The sequence below is a fragment of the Pistacia vera genome, unplaced genomic scaffold (assembly GCF_008641045.1).
Source record: "Pistacia vera cultivar Batoury unplaced genomic scaffold, PisVer_v2 Contig1141, whole genome shotgun sequence".
Lineage (NCBI taxonomy): Eukaryota > Viridiplantae > Streptophyta > Magnoliopsida > Sapindales > Anacardiaceae > Pistacia > Pistacia vera.
This window is the reverse complement of record NW_022195184.1, coordinates 26,214-49,631: the sequence shown is the minus strand read 5'-3', so window position 1 is coordinate 49,631 and position 23,418 is coordinate 26,214. Positions and strand designations below refer to the sequence as shown.

At 35.4% G+C, this 23,418-nt stretch overlaps 3 protein-coding genes across 6 annotated transcripts; 1 reads left to right on the top strand and 2 right to left on the bottom strand.

Moving 5' to 3' along the window:
- Positions 1-4,071: 4,071 nt before the first annotated feature.
- On the bottom strand, positions 4,072-13,948 carry LOC116144640 (protein HIRA). Of its 2 annotated transcripts, XM_031430098.1 has the most exons (11): positions 13,493-13,948; positions 13,211-13,410; positions 12,180-12,455; positions 11,636-11,887; positions 11,163-11,560; positions 10,006-11,020; positions 7,772-7,982; positions 7,374-7,614; positions 6,671-6,793; positions 6,369-6,486; positions 4,072-5,506 (listed from the first exon to the last, which is right to left on the bottom strand). In XM_031430098.1, the coding sequence occupies exons 2-11, from the start codon at positions 13,316-13,318 to the stop codon at positions 5,372-5,374; spliced, it is 2,877 nt and encodes a 958-aa protein (XP_031285958.1). In that variant the 5' UTR covers positions 13,319-13,410; positions 13,493-13,948; the 3' UTR covers positions 4,072-5,371. The 2 variants fall into 2 exon arrangements, with proteins under 2 accessions (XP_031285958.1, XP_031285964.1); XM_031430104.1 differs by lacking the exons at positions 13,211-13,410; positions 13,493-13,948 and having other exon boundaries at positions 4,075-5,506; positions 11,636-11,890; positions 12,180-12,288.
- Positions 13,949-14,415: 467 nt separating this feature from the next.
- On the top strand, positions 14,416-21,638 carry LOC116144718 (pentatricopeptide repeat-containing protein At2g27610). 3 transcript variants are annotated; one of them, XM_031430164.1, is made up of 6 exons: positions 14,416-17,513; positions 18,398-18,495; positions 19,050-19,076; positions 19,182-19,261; positions 20,197-20,718; positions 20,826-21,638. In XM_031430164.1, the coding sequence occupies exon 1, from the start codon at positions 14,484-14,486 to the stop codon at positions 17,064-17,066; it is 2,583 nt and encodes an 860-aa protein (XP_031286024.1). In that variant the 5' UTR covers positions 14,416-14,483; the 3' UTR covers positions 17,067-17,513; positions 18,398-18,495; positions 19,050-19,076; positions 19,182-19,261; positions 20,197-20,718; positions 20,826-21,638. The 3 variants fall into 3 exon arrangements, with proteins under 3 accessions (XP_031286024.1, XP_031286019.1, XP_031286029.1); XM_031430159.1 differs by having other exon boundaries at positions 20,197-21,638; XM_031430169.1 differs by lacking the exons at positions 19,050-19,076; positions 19,182-19,261; positions 20,197-20,718; positions 20,826-21,638 and adding an exon at positions 18,763-18,819.
- Positions 18,392-22,215, bottom strand: LOC116144740 (subtilisin-like protease SBT5.3). Its single transcript, XM_031430177.1, has 11 exons — positions 22,138-22,215; positions 21,954-22,045; positions 21,747-21,844; positions 21,340-21,492; positions 21,139-21,250; positions 20,422-20,959; positions 20,210-20,304; positions 19,654-19,893; positions 19,415-19,529; positions 19,032-19,236; positions 18,392-18,939 (listed from the first exon to the last, which is right to left on the bottom strand). The coding sequence occupies exons 1-11, from the start codon at positions 22,213-22,215 to the stop codon at positions 18,392-18,394; spliced, it is 2,274 nt and encodes a 757-aa protein (XP_031286037.1).
- Between the last annotated feature and the right edge of the window lie 1,203 nt (positions 22,216-23,418).

The following is a 23,418-nucleotide window of genomic DNA, read 5'->3' as shown; positions in this document are numbered from 1 at the left end:
ATATAAGCTTGCTTTGCCATCAAACAAATCTCAACAAATTAAGCATGCAAATCGTTTTCATGTTAAGCATTCTGTTATAATTGGCTCAAATAGGATGTAAATTTGGTGGCTTAACATATAATTTCGACACGACAAGTCTCGATGCATTTCTTATTACTATGGTTTACATAATCGGTGACATGAATATCCCTAATCAATATTGGTAAATTAGAATTAGGTGAGCAGTCTCTTTATGGATTTGGTGAGATGGTCGCTGGAAAGACCATGAACGTTTTAATAATCTTTTAAATAATACATCTTTTGTCCATGTTTCCCATCTTAAAATAGTAATTTATTTTTCTTTAAAGAACATAAATGGAAGTTGATCTAACTGTTGTATGTTAAATATGCCCAGAAAAAGAATTGCTGCCAAAAATAGGTTTGAAATATCACTGTAGTTAGGCCCGGTCGATCGACCAATTCACACTTAATAATTTGCCCTAATGAATATAATAATGGAGAAGACCTTGAGCAAGCTTATCTCAAGGTCAATATCGTAGGACACTGGTGAACAATCTAATTTATTATTAACAATACAGACATATTAAAGAAGGACAAAATTTAAGAAAGTGTATAAGATATAGCAATTGGACCATGTGCAAAGTGTCGAAAACTTGGTCAATTTCTTTGGACATATAGGTAAACAATCAATGTCGTCTATTGAAATGATAAATAATTAACTTTGTTCAGACCGAAAATTAAAGGTTTATTATAATATACTATAATGGTGAATCAAGTTTCGTTTAAGTTATTAGATTATAGTGACAAGAAGACGAATAAGAAGGGATGATTTTAGAGAGCTTGAAAAAGTCAATATCTAATCAGGAGACAATTTCCTGCTAACAGGCCCCGAATCATATGGCTTCTCATATGGTCAAAAAATAAAGGTTTTTAAAATATAAATTAAGCTCTGTTTCTTTATTTAAACAAAATTATTTCTCAAGTTTAATATATTTGAATCGATTGAAGCAAACATTTTCAATAGCTAGTCAAAAGATTTTTTTATTTCTGTTTGATAGTAAATAGTAATCCGCTAAATTAGATACATAAAATACCTTATTTAATCCATTTAGCTTAGAAAAGAAATTACATTACTTGTAGAAATTCTAATTCTTATATATTTGGAAAACAATTTCTGTAAAAACACTTGTAATTAAACACGTTTTGAATCCAGCTAATTTTGTCATATAAAGCATTTCACCAAACTAAAATTTATCAAAAATTAAACATATATAAAGGTGAATGATCGATCACCCTTTTGCTTTTAAGATTTTGTTAACAAGTAAAAGAAAGTGAAGACATTAATAATATGATTAATATAGTTAGTAATTGGTTTGTACATAAGTTAAAACTACAAGTCCCTAAATAAAATTAAGACGGCAAATTGTGTGACCTTAAGGTCAAATTTCTTAAGCACAAGTTATATTTGTTAAATTATATTAAATTGAAGACATAATTCAAAGTACCCCATCATCTACTGTAGTATAAATTATTATTGTTAAAAGAGAAAAGTAAGTTGTCAATACTATTCATATTTGTATTCTACAATTTTCTAATATTCAATAAAATTGCTCTATTTGAATCTTAGACATGGTTCCTTAAAGGAAACAAATAAGGATAAATCATTGTATTATATTATTATTCCATGTTTTTCTTGTAACGTGTTTACTTTCAATTTCAACAATTATCACATAATAGTCCTAAGAACCCATACATTTCTTGTTTATGATGATTGACACATGTTGACAATTAATTAACTTCTGATTTAGAAGATCCATTTCGTCAATAAAAGTCTACCTAATTTTGAGGATTCATTTATTCAATTTATTATTTATGACGATCAACATCAACAAATGTTTATGTAATATTTAGCCAAATCAAAATATCAAGGACTGGAGTAGGATATTTGGATTTCAAAAGATTCAACTAAGTCATCAACTATAATTAATATTCATCAACATGTCAATTCTCCAACCTATTTCAATATAATTATTAGTTGATTCATGGTCCTCTCCAATATGATTCATCAAACCGTATCCTACGTTTTTACACATAAACGAGCCAATAAGTCGAAGGCCAACATTTTGTTTCTTCTAGTACTACTAGTCTTGTTATCATTATTTTTTTAGTTGAAAGTTTCAACTTTCAACCATATTAAAAAGAAAAACCAAGAAATACTTATTACATCTTTTAAATTTTCGGTGATTCTGTCCATGTTTCATATGTTTCTTGAGCAAGTATTGTACCTCGGGAAGTCACCTCAAATTGTTGACTTATGATCAGTTTAAGGAAAGAAAAATAATACAGTTATCGATGATAGTGTACTGAATTTGTGCATCGAATGACGTAACAAAATCCTGACCGTTAATTAATTTTAACTTAATATTAATCAACGGTCAGGATTTTATCACGTCATTCAGTGCACAAATTCGATGCATTACCGTCGGTGGCTGTAGTATTACTCTTAAAGAAATAATATTGCTGTAGTGATTGTCTGATCATGGTAGGTGATATCAAAATTTGGTCACAATTGGAGAATGTTTGCATACAAGTTTTAAGGAAGTAACTCTTAGTTAGATAAACTCATATCTTAATGTAACCAAGTTTAGAGGCTAAGTCACCTCAATTGATGTGTCTCTACTAATAGTTGTACCTTTAACCTAGCAAGTAGCAAACATTTGATCTTTAACATTATAAGGATTGGACAATACTACATTAATAACTCAATCTCACAAACTTTCTCTCATAACCCCGACATGGTAGCTCGCAATTAGTTTCTGATAAAACCCCGCCTAACCAATTGCGAGCTGTTACGTCAGGATTGTGAGAGAGAGTTTGTGAGATTAGATTATGAGTCAATCTTTATTGATATGGATTAATGTGTCTTATATTTTACATTTTTGCACATTAACCACATGAGGGAGAGTATGATTAACTTAGTTGCGTGCTTGAATGCCTTAATTTTTAATTTATCATCATCTAATTCTTTCCATAATTAGAACATTTACACGTAATTTATAAAATATACAGTAAAACTTTTCTATAGTTGCAATAGTGAAATTAAACTAATTTATTATTATAAAAAGGTTATAACTTAATAGATATGTAGTTACAAAAATTACTGTTTTGATTTCTTATTTTATAATTCACATTTTAGTAGTATGTATTAAGATTTCAATTCATTGTTTTAGTAATCTTGATGTAATTAGACAAGAAGAGAAATGACTTGACGATGATAGTAAGAAAATACAAGAAGTTTCACGCCAAGAAACTATAAACATGCTTGAGAAGTTAGAAATATTTTGGTTTTAACAAGAAGGTGTCCTAAAGCATAACTCATTGTCCCAAACAACTTTAGATAAAAAATTTATTTTATTTTAGACCTTTAATATAACATAGCATATATTTTTTTAGTAATATACATATAATTATTACTATGTGAAAACAACTTTTTTAAGACGAGAATTAGAAAAATTATAATTTATTACAATGTAAAGTTTATTCTTATTTATAATTATCTTTAGTTGAGACTAAATTTTTTTATGATTATATAGAGATTATTCTTATATAGAGTATAGAGATTTTATTGTATGTTTAATTAGCAATTTCAATGTATATTTCTAAAAACTCTCTCACAGAATCTTGAAGTTATTTCCTAAAAAAGAGTTGAAAATAAGAGAGAATTTTTTGAGTTCCTTTACTTCCTCCCTAAATATTAATCAGTTATTTTTTAAATAGATTTCATGTATTGAGTTTGTAAAGGTTTCCAGGATCATACATTTACATTCCAAGGGACTCTCTGTGGTATTGAGAAGAAGCATAACAATAAACTACAAGTTTAATAATTTATAATTTCGTTTTCGTATGCACATTTCATTACTTGATTGGCAAAATCCAAAGTGATTTTAGAATGAAGTACAAGGAAAATTCCTAATAAATTTCAACATCCATTTTATATTACATCAAACCTTTAGGAAAAACAAAGAATTAAATAACCCCCATTCATTAATACGAATTCTTCACTTCATAAGCCTCTGAAATTTAAATGTATCAAGGATCAGCCCTTAAAAAAGAATCTCAAATTATCTATACTATACCTTCAAGCTAGACAAATACTTGCGTAGTCGAACAAAAACGGTCGAAATACATATCTAATTTTCCTACACCACAAACAAATTCTGATATTCAAGATTGTGTGCAAAAAAATGATGCAGCCAACAAAAACACACATAAAACATCACAAAATTATACAATCCTGGTAGTCAGCTTCGATATGCAGCAGTCTTAAGTATAAATGATTCGGAGATGTCACAACCTCGAACGGTCAAACCTCAACAAATTTTGAGCCATGTAAGATGTTAGCTATAAATCTCTAACCCATATGGGTAACAAATTTACAACTGAAAATGAGGATAACCTAACTTAGCCACTAATCTAATTCACATTATGCTTAAAATTTTTACAAGAAATAAAATCCATCAAATTGGTTACACAAACCTATAAACGGGAAGATATTGAAAATTTGTTAACTAAAGGAGTGAGATCCTCTGTTACATTCCAAGGTGAAGCGTCAACGAACTTAAGAGAGAAACCAGAGCTATTTAAACTGAAATAGCTTTTTTACTGCATATACTATAGCCTATAGGAGGATGTATTTCATGCAATAAGCTGAAGAGGGCAAAATAAACCAAAAACCAAAAGATGTATCTTTCTTCACTTCCCTCTACAGCAACACCATGAGTACGTAAGCTCTTATACTCAAAAATTACCTCTGATTCTTATCATCCCAAAGATGCAAAATTCAGGAACCAGATTCTTGTGCAGCTGGGGCCAGATTACCTTGATCCGGAACGGGCTCAGGATTTACTTGTTCTGTCATTGGTAAAACTGAATTCACTATATCTGACGCTAAAGATGCAGATTCCTTCCCATCTGTAGCCAATGTAGCGGAGTCCTTTTGATCAGTGGTAGGGAAGGCAGAGTCCATCTGATCAGTTGCTGGTGGGACAGGGTCCATCTGGTCATTTGCCTCCGGGGCAGGGTTCATCTGGTCAGTTGCTATTGAGGTTGAGTCCATCTGGTCAGTTGCTGACGGGGCAGAGTCCATCTGGTCAGTTGCTGGCGCGGCAGTGTCCATTTGCTCAGTTGCTGGGATGGCAGTGTCCATTTGGTCAGTTGCCGGTGGGGTGGAGTCCATTGGATCAGTTGCTGTAGGGACAGAGTCCATTTTATCAGTTGCCAGTGGGGCAGAGTCCATTTGATCAGTTGCTGGTGGGGCAGAGTCCGTTTTCTCAGTTGCTAATGCAGATCTAGTGGGAGGTGCAGGATCCTTTTAGTCTATGTTAATTTCAGTGCTTTCATATTCAGACAAGAGATCCATAAACTCATTGAGCAACCTCTGGACTTTCCTATTTGTTGCCATTGCAGGAAGAATATCTTCTCTTAAAAGTTTGTGCTTTCTCATTCCCTGAAGAAGTCCAAACATGAAATTTAAGGATAGTTCAAAACATTAAAACCACAAGAACATGAAGTCACTGTCTAAGAGCTTGTATATATCCTGAATATGCTATAAGCAACTTAATCAGTGTACACACTAAGAGGTCGAACTGGAACTCAAATCAGTTGTTGAGACAGTACCCTTAAATTTGATACAATGTGATAGGCCATGCAGACAGGTGGATCCCCAGGGCAGAGTCAATGGGACAACAGATGCTCTATTATAACTTATTTTGTCCACAGGGCAGAGTTAACACATTTTTCAATGCATCGATATGATAAATATTCAGTCCGTTTAACTCATAAAATAGCATTTTCATGAAGTCACATAAAAGCCTGCATAAATTTTTAGCTCATCAAATCATCAACCAATAGATATTTCAAAACATTAGCAACCAGTTGAAAAAATTACAACACAATCTGAAGTGGCTTTGAGGATCATGCAGAAGATATCAGCCAACTATAGCCCTCTACATAAGCATGCGCATGTCTTGTGTATGTATATGTATGCATATATATGTACAAATAGTAACAAATGATGGATAAAAATCAACAGAGGGAACAGGATGCACAAAGCATCTCAAATGTATAGTTCCAAAACAAACCTTCTTCCAAAAATATGTTTATATGGTGCTATGTGCTAAGAAAATATGTATTCCAATATTCACTGAATTTATATGGCACTTTAAAAGTGCACAAAGCATCTCAAATGTATTATTCCAAAACAAATCTTCTCAAAAAAGTATTTATATGGTGCAATGCTCAAAGGAAATATGTATTTCAATATTTCATTGAATTTATATGGCACTTTAAAAGTGTATAAAAAGCCTTACAAGTACACAGGGTTCCCATGCTGGATTCTTTAAATCTGCAGATGTGGCTTCAACCATCCCAGTTGGAGGTCCAAGAAAACTTTCGCATACTTCTCGTAAACGAGATTCATCTGCTTCTCTGCAATTAAAGGTATGCAAACGTTATATTGCACTGCTTCATGATGATGATGATGATGGTAATGATGATGACGATAAAAAGAGCACCATGATTAGTAACATAATAGCAGAAAGCCAATCCAATCTACTCCCTAGTATAAATATTACATGCATCTGGGAAATAAAAGAATAAGCGTGAATCAAACCTTGCTAGGAAGCGGATGTAGGAAAGGAGGCACTGGCGATATTCATTGGGAGATCTCAAAGCCAACGAAGATGCCAACTGAGATTCCAAATGAGCACGTGTCTGCACTCCATCATCAGTTACCCTGTTACAAGATATGAGAACTGATCAAATTACAGAAGCAGGATTCTTATAGCATAATAACAGCTCAAGAATAAATTGAAAGTAGAGAATACCTAAAATGATGTGCACGCACATGCACATACACATGCACAAGCATAAAACAGACACATACACAAGCACAAATATTCACCCAAAAGAAATTTCTTAGGGTCTGTTTGTTTTGCAGGCTGAAAACAATGTTCAAAAACTAAAATTCAATTAAAATATCTGAGTTGTATCACAATATTATTAATATCTAAAAATATGTTGAATATAATATTTTAAAATCATTTTCAAAGTTAAAAACTACAAAAAATTGAGGAAACAACTTTTGCTTAATAATTTTACATTAATTTTTAGGAATCCTAAGACTATTTTTGAAAACATTTCAACTCATTTCAACCAAACAAGTTTTCATAAAGTTTTTTTCATCCATTTTTTTTTTTTAAAACGAAAAACTCTACTTAAATTTTATATCAAAGAGACCCTTTAATATTTGTCACAGAATCTAATAATTCTTCAAAAAATTTCAAATGTAGAAAAGGGTCAAATCATATAAAAACCTGCTCCAGCCGGGCTTTCTCGCTAAATATTTCCTAACGTCCACCTGCAATGTAGCCAGCTCACCACTCTGAACTGAGCCGAAATTCCAGGAGCTAGCAAAATTTGATGCTGGGAAGCAATCATCCGCAACCCTCAGCCAACACATGAGACTTGTGTCAAAAAGGAAGGCATGGCGCGTGGCCAGAACAACAAGGGGAGAACCTGATTTTGATAATTTGGCAGATATGACTTTGATTGTACCTGAAAAGGTGATGAAAAGTAGAAACATCCAATTAAAACATAGTTGTCAGGCAATACACAAGAAACCCACTCCAAATATTAAAACTTCATTATGGATTATGAGCAACTGTTGTAACAAATTTTCTAGTTCCAATACAGGTCCAAGTTTACAGACTACCTGCACCTTTAGCAGAAGAATTAAGGTCTGCAGTGATAAGAGATGCCAATGAGTCGTGAAGGAGACACTTCTTGTTGAAGAGATCCCATACATACAAGGATCCCTTCCTCGTGACAAGTAACAATTTCCAACTCTCATCACAGTCAATGAATGTGGCAGCAGATCCCAGCATCATGGTTGGCATAGCTCGTCTTCCGCATTTAGTGTAAACCTTCTCAACATGAACAAAAAGATTATCATACGAATTTCCAAACTCTCTTCATCAACTTATTGAATTTTATGTATAATTCTTTTCTCACATAAAATTTAATACAAGCACATCTATTGAAAGGGTATAAAAGGAAAAGGAAAAAGGACAAAAGACAGACTAAAGGACAACCATTGTGATGAGGGGTTATCAGAATCAAGTGTCAGGTCGAAGGCCAAGTACTAGCTACTAGGTATTACTTAATGTACCCGAAAAGGAAAGGGAAAAAGATAATTTATTATGTTCATCAAAAACAATTTTGACATCCTAAATATATATTTGAAAAGAAAGTTTAGAAATTAAGTTGGCAAAATCCTATTACCAAATATGTATTAAATTTTATACATTTAACGTAATTTGGATGCAATCATTCCACAAAAGGATCATATTTCTAGGGAGAAAAGGTTTACAACTTGAGTAATACTAGTTCACATCCATGTAATACTTTGTTACAGAACTGGAACTTTCATTGTCTCTCAAATTCCAATGCATTCACAACCACACTGGTTATTATAGAGACCTGCAATCTGAGCTTCTAACAGGAATGATCTAAGGCACCCCAATTGACCATCTAGATCAAAATCAATCACTCAAACTCCTGCACTGTAATTACCTCATCAAGCATCAGCACCATCATGAACCACAACAATCAATTCTACCCTCATCACTGCATTCTTATCAAAAGCCCTATGTCTCTACAAGCCAAGTTAATAACCATTATCACCAGAATCATAAGAAATGTGACAGGGAAAAACACAAGGTAAGACTAATTTATACAGTTGGTGGGTGACTTTGGTTATTATTATGATGACATGACTCTAGCCAGATAAAACCATGAAATGAGGGGGAAGGTCATACATGACTGTAAAAGAGATAAAATTAAGGATCAAAGTCCACTAAAAACAGGAACATGCTAATCTCCCATATGTAGTATATTTGCAAGACTTTAAGAAAATAAAAATAAAAAATTATTACAAAGCTAGACAGTTCTAGCTGTTGAAAGCTAGAAACAAATGAGGTGTTAATGCATATATAGAAAAACAGAAGTCTAAATAAGAAGTAATGATATTTTGGATAAGTTACCAGGTGAGAAGGGTCACAAACCCCTGATTGTTATAAATCGTGAATGAATAAAAATCATATTGCTATGAGATGAAATTTGTCTACGGATTTGAGTTACAAATTGAGGACGCATAGAGGACATCAAAATAACTACTTTAGAACCAGCCTCCAAAACCAAATCTGCATTACCATAAAAATTGTTGTTTCATTTTCAATTTTCCTCATTGTGGTCATATGGAAACAAAGTTGAATTTCTGACAGCTCTAATTTGCAGATTCAATCTCAGCGTACAATAAATCAGCAGCAAGAACTCTCTCAATAATTTCAATATTGCTTAGCATATTAGAATATTCATACAGAAAAATAAAATTAAAAAATAACTCTTCATTGAGAATGGTCCCTGCCTCTCACATTTATCTTACTAATATCAAGTTGTGCAGCTATATATTACATTGGCAACCATATGCCAAAACTACAGTAAATTGTTTCTTAAGAGTTTCATCTACACATGTACATTTGGATGCTTGACTAACTTTAGAATTCTAAACAATGGCATAACCATTCTTCAGAAGATACACATTATTTTTTAATCTAAATACAAATTAGATTCGCAGTATTCAATCCAAATTCACATAAAATTTAAAAGACTAGGCATAAAAACTACAGATTCCTTGTGGAAATTCACAAACATCAATAACTAGAACAAAATGTTTGACAATGGCATCAGAAATTTATATAGAAGTGATAAAAACCAAAATCAATCAAGATAAATTTTCACAACAGCGATATGAGATGAGCAAAAACCAAAGTATTATGACTTAACTATATTGAGAGAGCATCTTTAACTTATAAGCCAATGGCCATGTTAAGCAGACAGTTACAAAAATTTAACAAGCAAAGGTTGGATTAACTGGTATTAACTTACCTGCAGGCAACCATCTTCACACCCAACAGCCCAGAAGTTAGCATTTCCAGCTAAAACAGTGACTTTCCCAGTAATCCTATCAGACCAAAGAATTTGGGTTCCTCTTGTGCAAACAACTTCTGTTTCTTTCATCATACATGTATTCCCCATTCCAACAATATCATTTACAGCATGCTCTCTAGGACGAGCTTCCAAGCAAACTGGTATAGTATCTACCACTTCTTTCTTATCAAATACCCTAATAGAAAGAGTTGTACTGCTAGCAGCCAAAGAACCAGAAGCCTTTGCACTCCCAGATTGTTCCACATTAACACTTCCATCTCCGCCCGCAGATACCAGAACCTTCTCAATAACCAGGCTCTCAGAAACACTAGCCTTGGCAGTAACTCCAGTACGCTCCTTTATGTCGGAGCTTCTGCCAAGTGTTCCCCTCACAACTTCTCTCGTACCACCATCCGCTGGAACCACCCCATTATGCTTTCTGTTATCACATGGCACAGAAGGGAACTCCAGCGTTTGAGATGCCGCACCACCAGTAATATTTTCCTGCTGAACAGGCACTCCCACTGCTTCTGGAATGATCCTTTTTCTGCCATCAGGGCGTCTGTATTCTCTTTGTTTTACTGGACTGGAAATTCGGCCTGAAGTTGCCACTTTATTTAACCCACCATCACCAGCAGCTGCCCCACTTTTCTTCCCATCATCAACCTGAGGCTCAGAAGTCTTTGTGGTAACCTCTACATTGACAGTAGACTTTGAAGGTGTCTGAATTGGCTGAACATCTGAAACCACTTTTTTAGTTGTGTTTTGCTTAGTTGAGGCTGCTTCAAGCAATAACTGTGCCGGACTCTCTACTAGATTTGCCTGTCGACCTCTGACATCACCATAACGACTCCGCTTTAACTCATCAAGTTCAGTATCACTCAGTCTATGACCCAGTTCTTTTGCCTCAAAGTGGAAAGTAGCAACTGTTCCGTCTAAGGAACAGGCAAAAAGTGAATACCCATCAGGACTCCTGTTTCAAGAATTTGGAAACGAACAATTTATGAGAAGGAAAAAAAGAGACATTGGATGCAAAAACATAAATGTCAAAATTGAAATGGAAGACACAAATCAATAACCTAATGTTCTCTCGTGCCAGAACATTATAAATTTACCAGGATAAATCCACAACACTTTGAGAAAAAAAATGCTTGGCTACAAAGAGAGGGCGAGGACTTGCAGTCGTCCATACAGTAATAGTGCGATCCTGACTTCCAATTGCAATAACATTATACGGCTGAGATTCTTTGCCTCCAATCTTAGATGTCCCATTTGTCCACCCAACAGGTGCAGCTTTCACTTCCTGTGAATTGGCAGAATTCCTCCTGAACATTGAATGATTAAACTTCACCACTATAATTGGGGCATTATGTCCTAGGAAGTCAAATGTTGCTGCCCACTCCCCCCTCTCTAGAACAGGTGCAGAATGCCTTGGCTTCTGGAAACCATGAGTGGTTGTTATGAAATGGCCACAGGGAGACCATCCAAGCCGTCTAAAAAACGTAGATCCAAGCTGAAAAGGACACACTCCCATTAGAAACAAAACCAAAACTCAGAAAGAAAGGAAATTGGACAATTAAGAACATACTGATTTTGCCCAGTGGCCATCTGTTCTGTGAGCAAGACTCCAGTCACTTGTTCGCCATATAATGACAGTCTTATCATCAGATTGACTTGCTATGAAGGAACCAATGGGATCCCAAGTAACTCCTTTAACCAGGCTTGAATGACCCCTAAGAACAGCAGTACAAATGCCATTGCTCATATTCCATATGTGGATGGTGTTGTCTAAACTTCCACTAGCCAGTATTGAGTCATCAGGAGACCAATTAAGATCCACCTACTTTACGCATGAAAATATAGTTCCCCAGTTAGACAGTACCAGAGGAACTATTAGCAATTATTATCTCAAATTAACACATTCAAGTGACATGTTAAGCTAAATCTTTCACTTTAATCTGTTTATATATTTGTTTTGTTCTCTTTATATGCAAAAACAGGTATTTTGATAACAAAAGAATTCGTTAGTGGAAAAAAGTGACCAAAATAAACGCAATTCAAAAACAGGAGAATGGACAATTTTGCTTTTATTTGAAGTCAAAACATCACCACAATAGCATCAATTTAATTACCACATCGGCAGTGTGTCCTCTCAAAGTCATAGCAACTTTCCAGTTCTCAATATCTGGGGGCTCTCCACTACCAAACTCAGTAGTTCCAGAACCAGGTTTCCTCTCATGAACCAAAATCACCTGATCATCAGACCCTGATGCAATATACCGACCATGCTTAGCCCACCTAACACAGTTGACTGACCCAAAATGATCACGGAGGGTTGCAAGAAGCCTGTGTGTTGATTCATCATTTTCCAAACTCCTGCCAGCAGACTTCAAGTTCCAAATTCGAACCTGCAAGTAATGAAGGAGAAAAATAGTAATCATGCTTGAGAATAACAATTAAAAAATTTATGTATATAGCAACTGCTCTGCAAATCAAAGCCATTGAAGCAATGTAACTGAACAAATTTACATCGAAAGCCTTCAGGAATCATGTATGAGAGTGGAACCCAGTCGCTCGCGATTAACTAGAAAAGTTATATTAACAATCCATAGCTCCATACAGTTGCAAGTACTAAAGATTTTATACTGCTAAAATTATTGTTGCAATATGTTAAAATTTAAAAATTGAACCATGAATATGCACCACTGATTCAACCAACATTATCATCAGCTCCACCTACAATGTCAACTTTATGCTGGCTCTAGTATGTAGCAGCACTGGATTATAACAATACATACAAAAGATGCCACTGCCACACAAAATTGCCACATAGAGTAACAGATCTTCAAGAGTTTTGAAACAGAAGAAACACACATATAAAAATTAACACATTGCACCCCAATGAGCCCATAGCAATAATCAATGAAGAAAAAACATAATGTGTAGCACAAATTCTAGCAATATCAAATCACAGTGGAAGAAGAGCTAATAAATAAAGCTTCACTTAAAACATCCGTATAGTGGAATAAGTAAAGAAAAGAGAACAGAACTTTGAATAGAAACAAAATTTTCCGTTTAAACACATCTAAAATGCTCGGTATTCGCATTGTGCAGTTCACTAGGAACCAAATAGAACATGCAGAGTAATGAGAAGTAAATATACCTTGTGGTCACCTCCACCAGTAGCAAACCTGAGCCCCCCAGGTTGAATATCAATGGAGAAAATTTGCATTCCCTCATGCCTAACCCAACCGGGTTTCTCCGCAATCATCTTGCGTTTCTCTTCGAAAAACTAACTCAACCAGCTTCCTCTAAATAGTTTCTTCAAAACCCACCAAAAGAATACACAAGTTCATATTTTTCCTGCATAAGGAAAAGAGATGGATCAATGACGATAAACCCAACTATATACAAGAACACACAGTGTTAAAAGAACAATCTTTACCTCTTTTCCTCGAAAACCCAGTAACCCAGTAAGCGAATTAAGAGTCTTGAAAGAAGAAAAACAATTGAAGCTTAATGGGTACACAAATTGGTACAAGAAAAGCCCTAAATTGAAATTTAAAAAAAAAAAATGTTAAACCCTAATTGGGGTTAAAGAAAAGAGGAAGATCTAAGTTATTTAACGGTCAAAATCTATCTCCAAGTCCTAGCAGATTGTGAGGTTGCTTAGAATAGAACTTAAGAAAATAAAAACAAAAAAGAAAAAGTAGAAAAAGAAATTTTCAATTAATTAATAAATTTGTAAGGGCAAAGTAAAAGACAAAGAAGGGTAGGGTTAGAAGTTTTTGGAAGAATTGGAAATGGATATGAAAAGGACAAAGGAAGAGAGAATGTTAGATTAGATTGAAATAATGTTAAGTTGTGTTTAGGGATTTTGTTTGCCCTTTTTTTGAATGACTTCATTTGTTGAACCACAAACAAAACTATGTGTTGCTTTTTATGTTAATTTATCATTTCCATTTTTCCTCAACAAGGCCATGTGCCCAAAACCAAAACCAAAATTAGAAAGGTTCAAGGATACTACTCATGCTATACCTTTTATTGGTTTTTTTTTATATATATATATATTTAATGAAGATTATTTTAATTATTTTTGTGTAAATAATATTATTGAATTAATCAATATTACACATCCTAAAAATTATCTTAAAAGTTAATATTAAGATATAAATAAAATAGTGGCTAAGTGAATAACATAACAATAGTAAATAAGATAAACATATAATTTGGAAAATATAAGAATAAATAAAATAAATCTTATTATAATATTTCATGTTTAGTAGTTAGTACATTGGTCTTGGCACAATAATTTTGTTTTTTTTTTATCAAACATTTTCAAGTCTTCTTCTTTCTCTCTCCCGCGCTCTCGTCGATTACAAACAGATGCGAGTGCAGTAACTGTTGAATTAACATTCTTTAACTAAAAAGAAATCATGATTCTAAGATCAACAAAGCAACCTTTCAACATTCTTAAATTAGCATCATTTCATTCTCACTTAAATCCTCAAATCCCTCCAGACGTCTCCAAATTCGACCCTCTCAGACTGCAACACCACCCGTTCGACAGAAGTCCCCAAAAAGATGTGGCGGAATACAACCACCTGCTTTTTGGGTACTCTCGTGATAACCTCAACCATCAGGCACTTAATCTCTTTCTGGGTATTCATCGTTCGGGTTTACCTGTTGATGGGTCCACCCTGTCTTGCGTGTTGAAGGTTTGTGGATGTTTGTTTGACCATGTTACTGGTAGACAAGTGCACTCTGAGTGTGTTAAGTCTGGTCTTTTGGAGGATGTTAGTGTAGGTACTTCCCTCGTAGATATGTATATGAAGACGGATCATGTTGAAGATGGAAGGAGAGTTTTTGATGAGATGAATGAGAGGAATGTGATATCTTGGACTTCGTTGTTAACAGGTTATGCGTGCAATGGAATGAATGGGAGTGTGCTAGAGTTGTTTCTTAGAATGCGGGTTGAGGGTATAAAGCCTAATCCGTTTACCTTTGCGACTGTTCTTGGAGCTTTAGCAGATGAGGGGATGGTTGAGAAAGGAGTTCAAGTTCATACCACTGTTATAAAGAATGGATTTGAAGCGGTTACCTCTGTCTGCAATGCTTTGATTAGTATGTACTTTAAGTCAAAGATGGTTAGATATGCTAAGCTTGTTTTTGATGATATGGTGGTTAGGGATTCGGTTACTTGGAATTGTATGGTTGCAGGTTACATTACTAATGGGCTTGATATGGAAGCTTTTAAAATATTTCACCATATGGGGCTTGCAGGTGCAAACCTGACTCAGTCAACTTTTGCCTCTGTTATTAAGTTATGTGCTAATCTTAAGAAATTGGCATTCTTGCAGCAGCTTCATTCTCAGGTCTTGAAGAATGGGATTGGATTTAATCACAACATTAGAACAGTACTCATGGTTGCTTACAGTAAGTGCAGTGAAATGGAATATGCCAGTAAAATATTCTCAGCGATGCATGAAACTAGAAATGTGGTCTCATGGACTGCCATGATTACTGGCTATTTGCAGAATGGTGGAACTGAACAAGCTGTGAACTTTTTTCGCCAAATGAACAGTGAAGGTGTCAGACCAAACCATTTTACTTATTCTGTAATTCTGACAGCTCAGCCTGTTGTTTCACCTTTTCAAGTACATGCACAAGTCATCAAAACTAATTATGAGAAATCATCTTCTGTTGGAACTGCCCTTTTAGATGCTTATGTTAAGTTAGGAAACATCAATGAAGCTGCAAAAGTTTTTGAACTAATTGATGAGAAGGACATTGTGGCATGGTCAGCCATGCTAGCTGGATATGCTCAAATAGGAGACACTGAAGGAGCTGTTAATCTATTCAAAAATATTGCAACTGAAGTAGTTAAACCTAATGAGTTTACCTTTTCTAGTGTCATAAATGCCTGTGCTGCACCTATAGCAGCAGTGGAACAGGGGAAGCAATTTCATGCGTACTCAATCAAATCAAGGCTGAATAATGCTTTATGTGTCAGTAGTGCTCTTGTTACCATGTATGCAAAGAAGGGGAATATTGAGAGTGCAAATGAAGTTTTCAAGAGGCAAGGCGAGAGAGACTTGGTGTCATGGAACTCAATGATTTCCGGATATGCTCAGCATGGTGATGGGAAGAAGGCTCTTGAGGTATTTAGGGAAATGCAACGACAGAACTTGGAAATGGATGGTATAACATTCATTGGTGTCATTACTGCCTGCACTCATGCTGGACTTGTGGATGAAGGTCAACTATATTTCGATATCATGGTAAAAGATCACCGCATTAATCTGACAATGGAGCACTATTCTTGCATGGTTGATCTATATAGCCGAGCTGGAATGCTTGAAAAAGCCTTGAATATCATCAACACAATGCCATTTGCTGCAGGCGCAACTGTGTGGCGAACTATCTTGGCTGCTTCCTGTGTTCACCGTAATTTAGATCTGGGAAAACTTGCTGGGGAAAAGCTCATTTCACTTCAGCCAGAAGACTCAGCAGCATATGTATTGCTCTCCAATTTGTATGCTGCAGCAGGACATTGGCAGGAGAGAGCTAAAACGAGGAAATTAATGGATGACAGAAAAGTGAAAAAAGAAGCTGGTTACAGCTGGATTGAGGTAAAGAACAAAACCTACTCATTCTTGGCTGGTGATCTTTCACATCCAATGTCGGGTCGAATTTATTCTAAACTTGAGGAGTTAAGTACCCGATTAAAGGATGCAGGTTATCAGCCTGATTTAAATTATGTGCTTCAGGACATTGATGATGAACACAAAGAAGCCATTCTTTCTCAACACAGCGAGAGGTTGGCCATTGCTTTTGGATTGGTTACCACCCCTGCAGGGGTTCCTTTACAGATTGTTAAGAACCTTAGAGTCTGTGGAGACTGTCATAATGTCATTAAGTTAATATCAAATATTGAAGGGAGAGAGATTGTTGTTAGAGATACAAACCGATTTCACCACTTTAAGGAAGGTTTTTGCTCTTGTGGGGACTATTGGTGACAGTCTAGCAGTCGTGGAATGATTCTTGTCTGTCAAAGGAGTACTTCCATGTACTGCATACTACTTATCATTTGGAAGAGATGCAAAGAGGGTTACACAATTTAAATCAGGTATTTGCCAATTTAATTAGCAAAGGTTCATCAAGAAGCTTGATGGATAGTCAGGATCTGATATCATAGTCAGTATAAACTTGTTTGTTGTTCATTCCAAGAAGAAGATGTATTGAAATTGGATAACATCAAATTATAAAGTTTGATTACATCAGTGGAAAGCTGCCAAGGTTTTGTAGGTCTTAACTGCTGCCAAAGGGACCTTGACTCACATTGATTGGTTGATAAATTGTCACAATGGATGATTTCTTCCAAGTTTCATCAAACACATGCTGCTTCAGAGGCATTTGTGGATTAATATCGTAAATGCGGAAGTTTTCTGTTTGATTCTTCTGTGGTATATTATCTCATTCTGTTAATGCATTTAGGTTCCTTAATATATGAAGATATTTGATTTTATCTCTGCCTTACTTAAAAAATGAAATTTTATCTGACATGACTTCCAGTTGTGTAATACAAAGGCTTACCTGCGGTTTTTTGTTCTGCTTCTACACAAATTATATCAACTGGATTCATTTGGTTTCATCTATATCTTATTTGTGATGCTTCCCTGCCAATTTTCGGTTTTTGAGTTGCAGTATGCGTTTTGCTCCACAGTTATAGCCAGATTTCCCATGACATTAGCATAAAGCACTCAGGTGTCAATCTTGATATGATTGAGATGTTGAAATTAAATGAGTTGGTTCTTAAAGTTTCTGGCATTCAAATTTTAGAATGAAGGTTATAACTTGCAGAAAAATTATTTTTGTAAGATATATCTGAGGATTAAATTATATACATTACCAAATTTTCAGTTTCTATGGAATTGACTGTTGTTACATTGAATGGAGCATTTCTCTGTGTTAAACCTCTCTGACATTGGAAAGGTTTTTGTAAAATGATAGAAAATCGAGTCAATGAAAAACAGCATAACAATTTACAGTATGCTCAAAATTGAAAATCATATGGTAATGTTTTAGGAGTTGATTAAATAGATCTTTCCAACCAAAACCACCAAATTATGAATAGCTTGAGCATGAACGTTTGATTTCCTCCAAATGAAGGATAAGTGAAGAGGAGAAATTTTTGGAAAATCATATGGTTTGCTTGTACAGTACAGGCTGTATTCATATTAAACCCTTTCAGCTGTGGATGCATATAGATCCATGACGGTGTAACCCACTAGACAAAGTCTAATTTCTTTTGAATTCAAAATATATATCAAAACACTTTTTCCTACAGGGAAAGAACATTCAAAGCAAGAGGACTCCTGACTCTATGGATGCCATTGCTCCATGTCAAATCACCAAACACAAAACTTCCATCAGTTTTCTCAAAAGGTATGAAATCAATCCTGAAAGACATCTTCTCCCCAGTTGTTGTGAACTTCAGTTTAGCAGGTGTAACACTGACATTTACACCAGTTGGGTGATTTATTTGTGCAACATATACTGTTGGGCCTTCGCCAAAATATGTAACTATTCTATAAATAGATAAACTTCCATTCATGTTGGAAACGCCTATTGAGGGGTAGTTAAAATTGTGGGAGGATGTGGGAGGATTTTGGCAATGAATTATCTCTCCTGTGAGATTTTTCAGTTGTGCAGGGCTTGCACCTGTGCTGCAGAGAAAATTGATGATGTTGTGGGAATCAAAGTCATAAATTAATCCAGGATTTATAGCTGCCAATGGGTTTATGTGTCCAGATCCATAGTCAAAAGGTGTGGCCTCAGTACCATTTGGATCTCTTCCAATAAGTTGGTTGTTGTTATCTAGGACTGTAGCTGTAACAGCAAAATGAATTGAAAGGAGATTCAGTTTGTGGTTAAATAAATAGAAAATATTCTGATGACTTTTTATTGTTGAAGCAACTAACCTGTTGTCATTATTGCAGACATTATGGCTGCTGGGCTCCAAGAAGGTCGGTATGATTTTATAATTGCTGCAACAGCGGAAACATGTGGGCAGGACATGGAGGTCCCCGAGATTATATTGTAACTAACAGATCGTTCACCTGTGACTTCAGTTGCTACTGGAGACCATGCGGCCAAGATATTCAGTCCAGGTCCAGTAACATCTGGCTGTAATTGCATTGTAAATAGTAAGGTACTATTTTCATGGACTGTTCGATTAACTTCTTTCATTCTATAGCTCTAACACTTTCTTTTCATTTTCCCCATGCCATTATTAATATTAAACTTTGAGGTTTATTGCAATGTATGTGTCGAAAGATAAACTGGAAAATTTAGTAGAACTTACTTTAATGATATCTGACGTAATAATATTTGGTCCCCTTGAGGAAAACACAGCCACTTGTGGTGCAGGTTTGGTTTTCAGAACTGTCTGTGTTGGATAGATTCTGGCTACTGGATTTCTGTAACAGCCAAAGTTTTTATAAAATGATAATTATTCAATTTTCTTTTTTTCAATATTGACACTGCGAATATAATTTTTTAAAGTACTTATGTTCTTCAAGCATGGGAATCTCAAAAACTCACTTTTCCATAGTCATATATGCTTGAAGTTCATGTGCTTCTTCTTGACCAATTAGGGTTCCTGGGATTACAAACTGAAAGCCAACATCTTTGGCAAATGGATCAATGAGTATCATTCCAACACCACCACCTTGTCTTACAAATATGGCCTTTTCTCTTCTGTCATCAGTAACTTCCTCCAATGTGCACACCACTATCTTCCCCTTGACTAAGGTTGGGTCTAGTGTATTGTTCTTGCAAATGCTGATACACAATGTAACACCAAAGCTTTTAGAGCATGTGAATGCTGACTTTTCTTGGAGGTCAGGTATAGACCATCTGGCTAACTACTGCTGAGCTAGCAGTGCCATACGCATGCCATTTGTGATATCTACGATGACTACAACTCATATTTATAATATTGTATATTGATGCCGTATTTATTTTGAGGGGTAACTTTATAAAATTAAATTCCAAAATTTCATAACATTAATGCAATATAATTAGTACTTCTGAATGTGACGACTATGTCTGTAACAAGCATTGATATATTGTTCATTCCATCAGCTGTAGAAGATACCTTGCATTCGCTGCTGGAACTCCCGGGGCAGCTGCAGCACTCCCAGCTATTAAACCATAAAAAGTTCCCATTTGCAAAGGATTTAAAGAAAAGCCCTGAAAGCACAGAAGTTCCTAGTTTTTTAACCTTTTTTCAGCAGTAACTTTTCCCCTTTAAAGAGAAGGGGGTGAGTAGAGGAGGCAGGTAGTGTGGAATATATTAGAAAAGATTACCTTCAAAATTTTTGAATTTCCAAGATATATATTTGTGTTAAATTGCCTGTCAACGGAGCTTGCAGCGACAGTGAGGATCCAGGGAGCAACATTGGTTGCAGTTTTTGGGAAAAAAGAGTTTCCAGCTGAAGCAGAAATGAGAATTCCTTCCTGGAATGCATGGAAAGCTCCAACTGATATTGCATTTTCAAAGTAACTGGGTTCGGGAGGAACAGGGCCGAGGGAAAGTGATAAGATATCAACGCCATCATTAATTGCATCATCCATGGCAGAAAGAATATCAGCATCACTACATAGGTTAAACCAACAAGCCTTGTAAATGGCCAGTCTCGCATTTGGTGCACCACCTCTTGCAATTCCTCTAGCCATACCAAATAAACTGACGTTTCGTATCATATGTCCAGCTATGGTTGAGGCAGTGTGGGTTCCATGCCCATCACTGTCCCGAGGTGAACGGAAAAAGATGCTGTTGGAAGATTCAAGAGGACCATTTTCTGCTTCAAACGCTTTCGAATAGAACCGTGCACCTATAATTTTCCTGAAATTTCCATTTGAAGCGACATTTTGGATTCTTGGTTAGCTTGCATTCATTGTGTATGTTGAGTGCATATGATCATGTCTTTAGTGTGGTGAAATCCACAAAGAAGTTTCACTAGAAAGTATTGACCACTTAATAATTTACTTTATTTATTTATTGCTCGATAAAATGCTAGGTACCTGTTGCAGTTGGTCAATGTAAAATTGTCTCCAGGAACGCATTGTCCCTTGAATTTTTCGGGCACAGGACCTAATTCGTTGTCATTGAAGCTCTCCGACTCAGGCCAAACTCCTGCAAAATAAAGTAAGTGTAGATGATGTAACTACAGTGTTATGATGGCATAGCAAGGAAGACAAGATCAGAACTATATGAAGAATTACCGGAGTCGATGACACCAATAACAACGTCAGATTTCAAGTTCATAGGTAATTGATTATATTGGTTAATGGAGTCTATGTCTAAGAAGTCCCATGAACGTGTGGTGTGAACTGGGTTCATTCGGCTCTCGAATACAGAAACAACTGCGTCTTTTTCTGCAAAAAAGAAGTGATACAAATTAGAGAATGTATACCACATCTATGCTATGTATTGCATTCATTTGTCTTTTGAACCTGTAATATTTCCTCGAAGATTTCAGCTCTCTTTGTTCAAATTTGTAATATGGGATCATGAAACTGTAACAACCATGTCACTCAAGTTTGGCTTTGTTGTTTTCCTATAATCTTTATACCGAAATTACGAGTATTCATAGAAGAGTCAAAGGTGAGTAGGGTTAAAATTGCAATACGGGCAAGTTGTTGAGCTTCTTGTGGTGTAAGCATTGCTGAGAAACCTCTGAAGCTTTTAGTATAATGATGAAGTGCCACTTTTTGTGCTCCATGTAAACTGAAATGATTCAACACAAGTTTTAGCAACAGAATATCCAATAATTTCTGGGTTAAGAATAGTGCCAATGAATTATTAATTCATCACCTTGTAAGTTTATAGGCATTACCTTCCAGTAACTGAAGCAAGTAAATAGCAGTTGGCAGTGGTGACAAATTCTGAGTTGGGGAGAGAATGTTTTCCCATGTAAACTATGTAATGCTGCGAATTTACCAATAACATTACCAACAATTAGAATTAATTTGATAATAACATTAGTACTACTAGTGGTTAATACCAATTCCATTTACTACCTTGGTGTTGGTGGCTCCGTGCACCAAAGCAAAGTTAATGAAAAAGAGAAGAGTGATAACTTGAGCAACTCTCTTCATTGCAATTAAAAATTGAAGCTGCTGAAGTCACTTAGCAGTAGGATTCATGTTCTTCAAATATATATAGATATAAAGAGAGAGAGCTCAACTTAGATATTATCAAAATCCAAATGCCGGCTAATCTATTATCAGTTGTTTGCACAAGTGATAAGTTGAAGTATTCAAATGCCATATTTGTTTTTTTGGTTAAGGCTTGTGATAATTTGTTGCATGCAACTGGGACTTCTTATAGCCGGCTTTTTCAAAACTAGCTTCCAAACCTGGCCTTAGAACATGATTATTATTGGAGGGCAATTAGTGTTGGGTCAAATGCCTATGAGTCGAATTTCATTTGTCAATTTGACGTATTCCAATGGATTATATCATTAAGTACAGAAGAGTATGCTTACTCAAGCTCAACATCTGTATAAATAGCATGATTTAAAAACCACGTTTCCTCACTATTAAAACATTTAACACTTGTTTTTCTAGTGATATCAGTTAAATTGATGCCTTTTCCGGCAAGTATTTTGACTAAGATGCTACTTTTACCTTTCAATGCCGTTTGGATCGAGGGTAAATAAGATAACGGGGGTAATATTAGTTTATTTTGTAAGATTCATGTGTTTGGTTTGCAAGTAATAAAATATTACAATAATCTTTTATTGCAAATAGTGGTTGCTGTTAGTAATATGGGGGTAATCTTATTACCTTGCTAGAGACTGTTATTAAAACATTATCAGGGTAATATGATTTTTCTTCCTATTTTGCCCTTAATTAAAATCTATTTTGGACATAATTACCCTCAAATGTCTACCAAATAACAATTACCCAGCCCTCCTACATTTGAGAAATTAGCTAAAACATCACAGCCACAAAATAGTTTAAAAGTTAACAAAATACCCCTAGCCATCCAAGACCACCGTCGACCATGACTCACCATCGTCGGCCACCAGTGTCAGTCGCCGTAATGGTGCACGACCGGTGGGATCTGGCCGGTCGTGTGCCAATAAGGCCTTTTTCGGCCATGGATCACATATCCATGGCTGAAAACTACTAGATCTAGCGTTTCTATGGCCGTGAAAATGCCAGATCTTTGGTTATGACATTTCACGACCAAAGATCTAGCCTTTTCACTACCCAATTTGTGGTCGTTTCACATCCACATCTTTGGCCTTGAAAAGGCCATGGATTTGTGATCCATGGCCATTTCTGACTTTGCCG

Bases quoted from the DNA above. Each gene is read 5' to 3' on its own strand.
- LOC116144640 (XM_031430098.1), bottom strand. From the start codon at position 13,318: ATGATTGCGGAGAAACCCGGTTGGGTTAGGCATGAGGGAATGCAAATT. The intron at 11,021-11,162 runs GTAAATTTATAA...TTCTTGAAACAG, and splicing joins AGTGTTGTGGATTTATCCTG to GAGTCCTGATGGGTATTCAC. The intron at 7,615-7,771 runs GTAGTCTGTAAA...TCACCTTTTCAG, and splicing joins TTCTTCTGCTAAAGGTGCAG to GTACAATCAAAGTCATATCT.
- LOC116144718 (XM_031430164.1), top strand. From the start codon at position 14,484: ATGATTCTAAGATCAACAAAGCAACCTTTCAACATTCTTAAATTAGCA.
- LOC116144740 (XM_031430177.1), bottom strand. From the start codon at position 22,215: ATGAAGAGAGTTGCTCAAGTTATCACTCTTCTCTTTTTCATTAACTTT. The intron at 19,894-20,209 runs GTATCTTCTACA...ATTGTGTATCAG, and splicing joins GTTCCAGCAGCGAATGCAAG to CATTTGCAAGAACAATACAC. The intron at 19,237-19,414 runs GTAAGTTCTACT...ATGCAATTACAG, and splicing joins TTACGTCAGATATCATTAAA to CCAGATGTTACTGGACCTGG.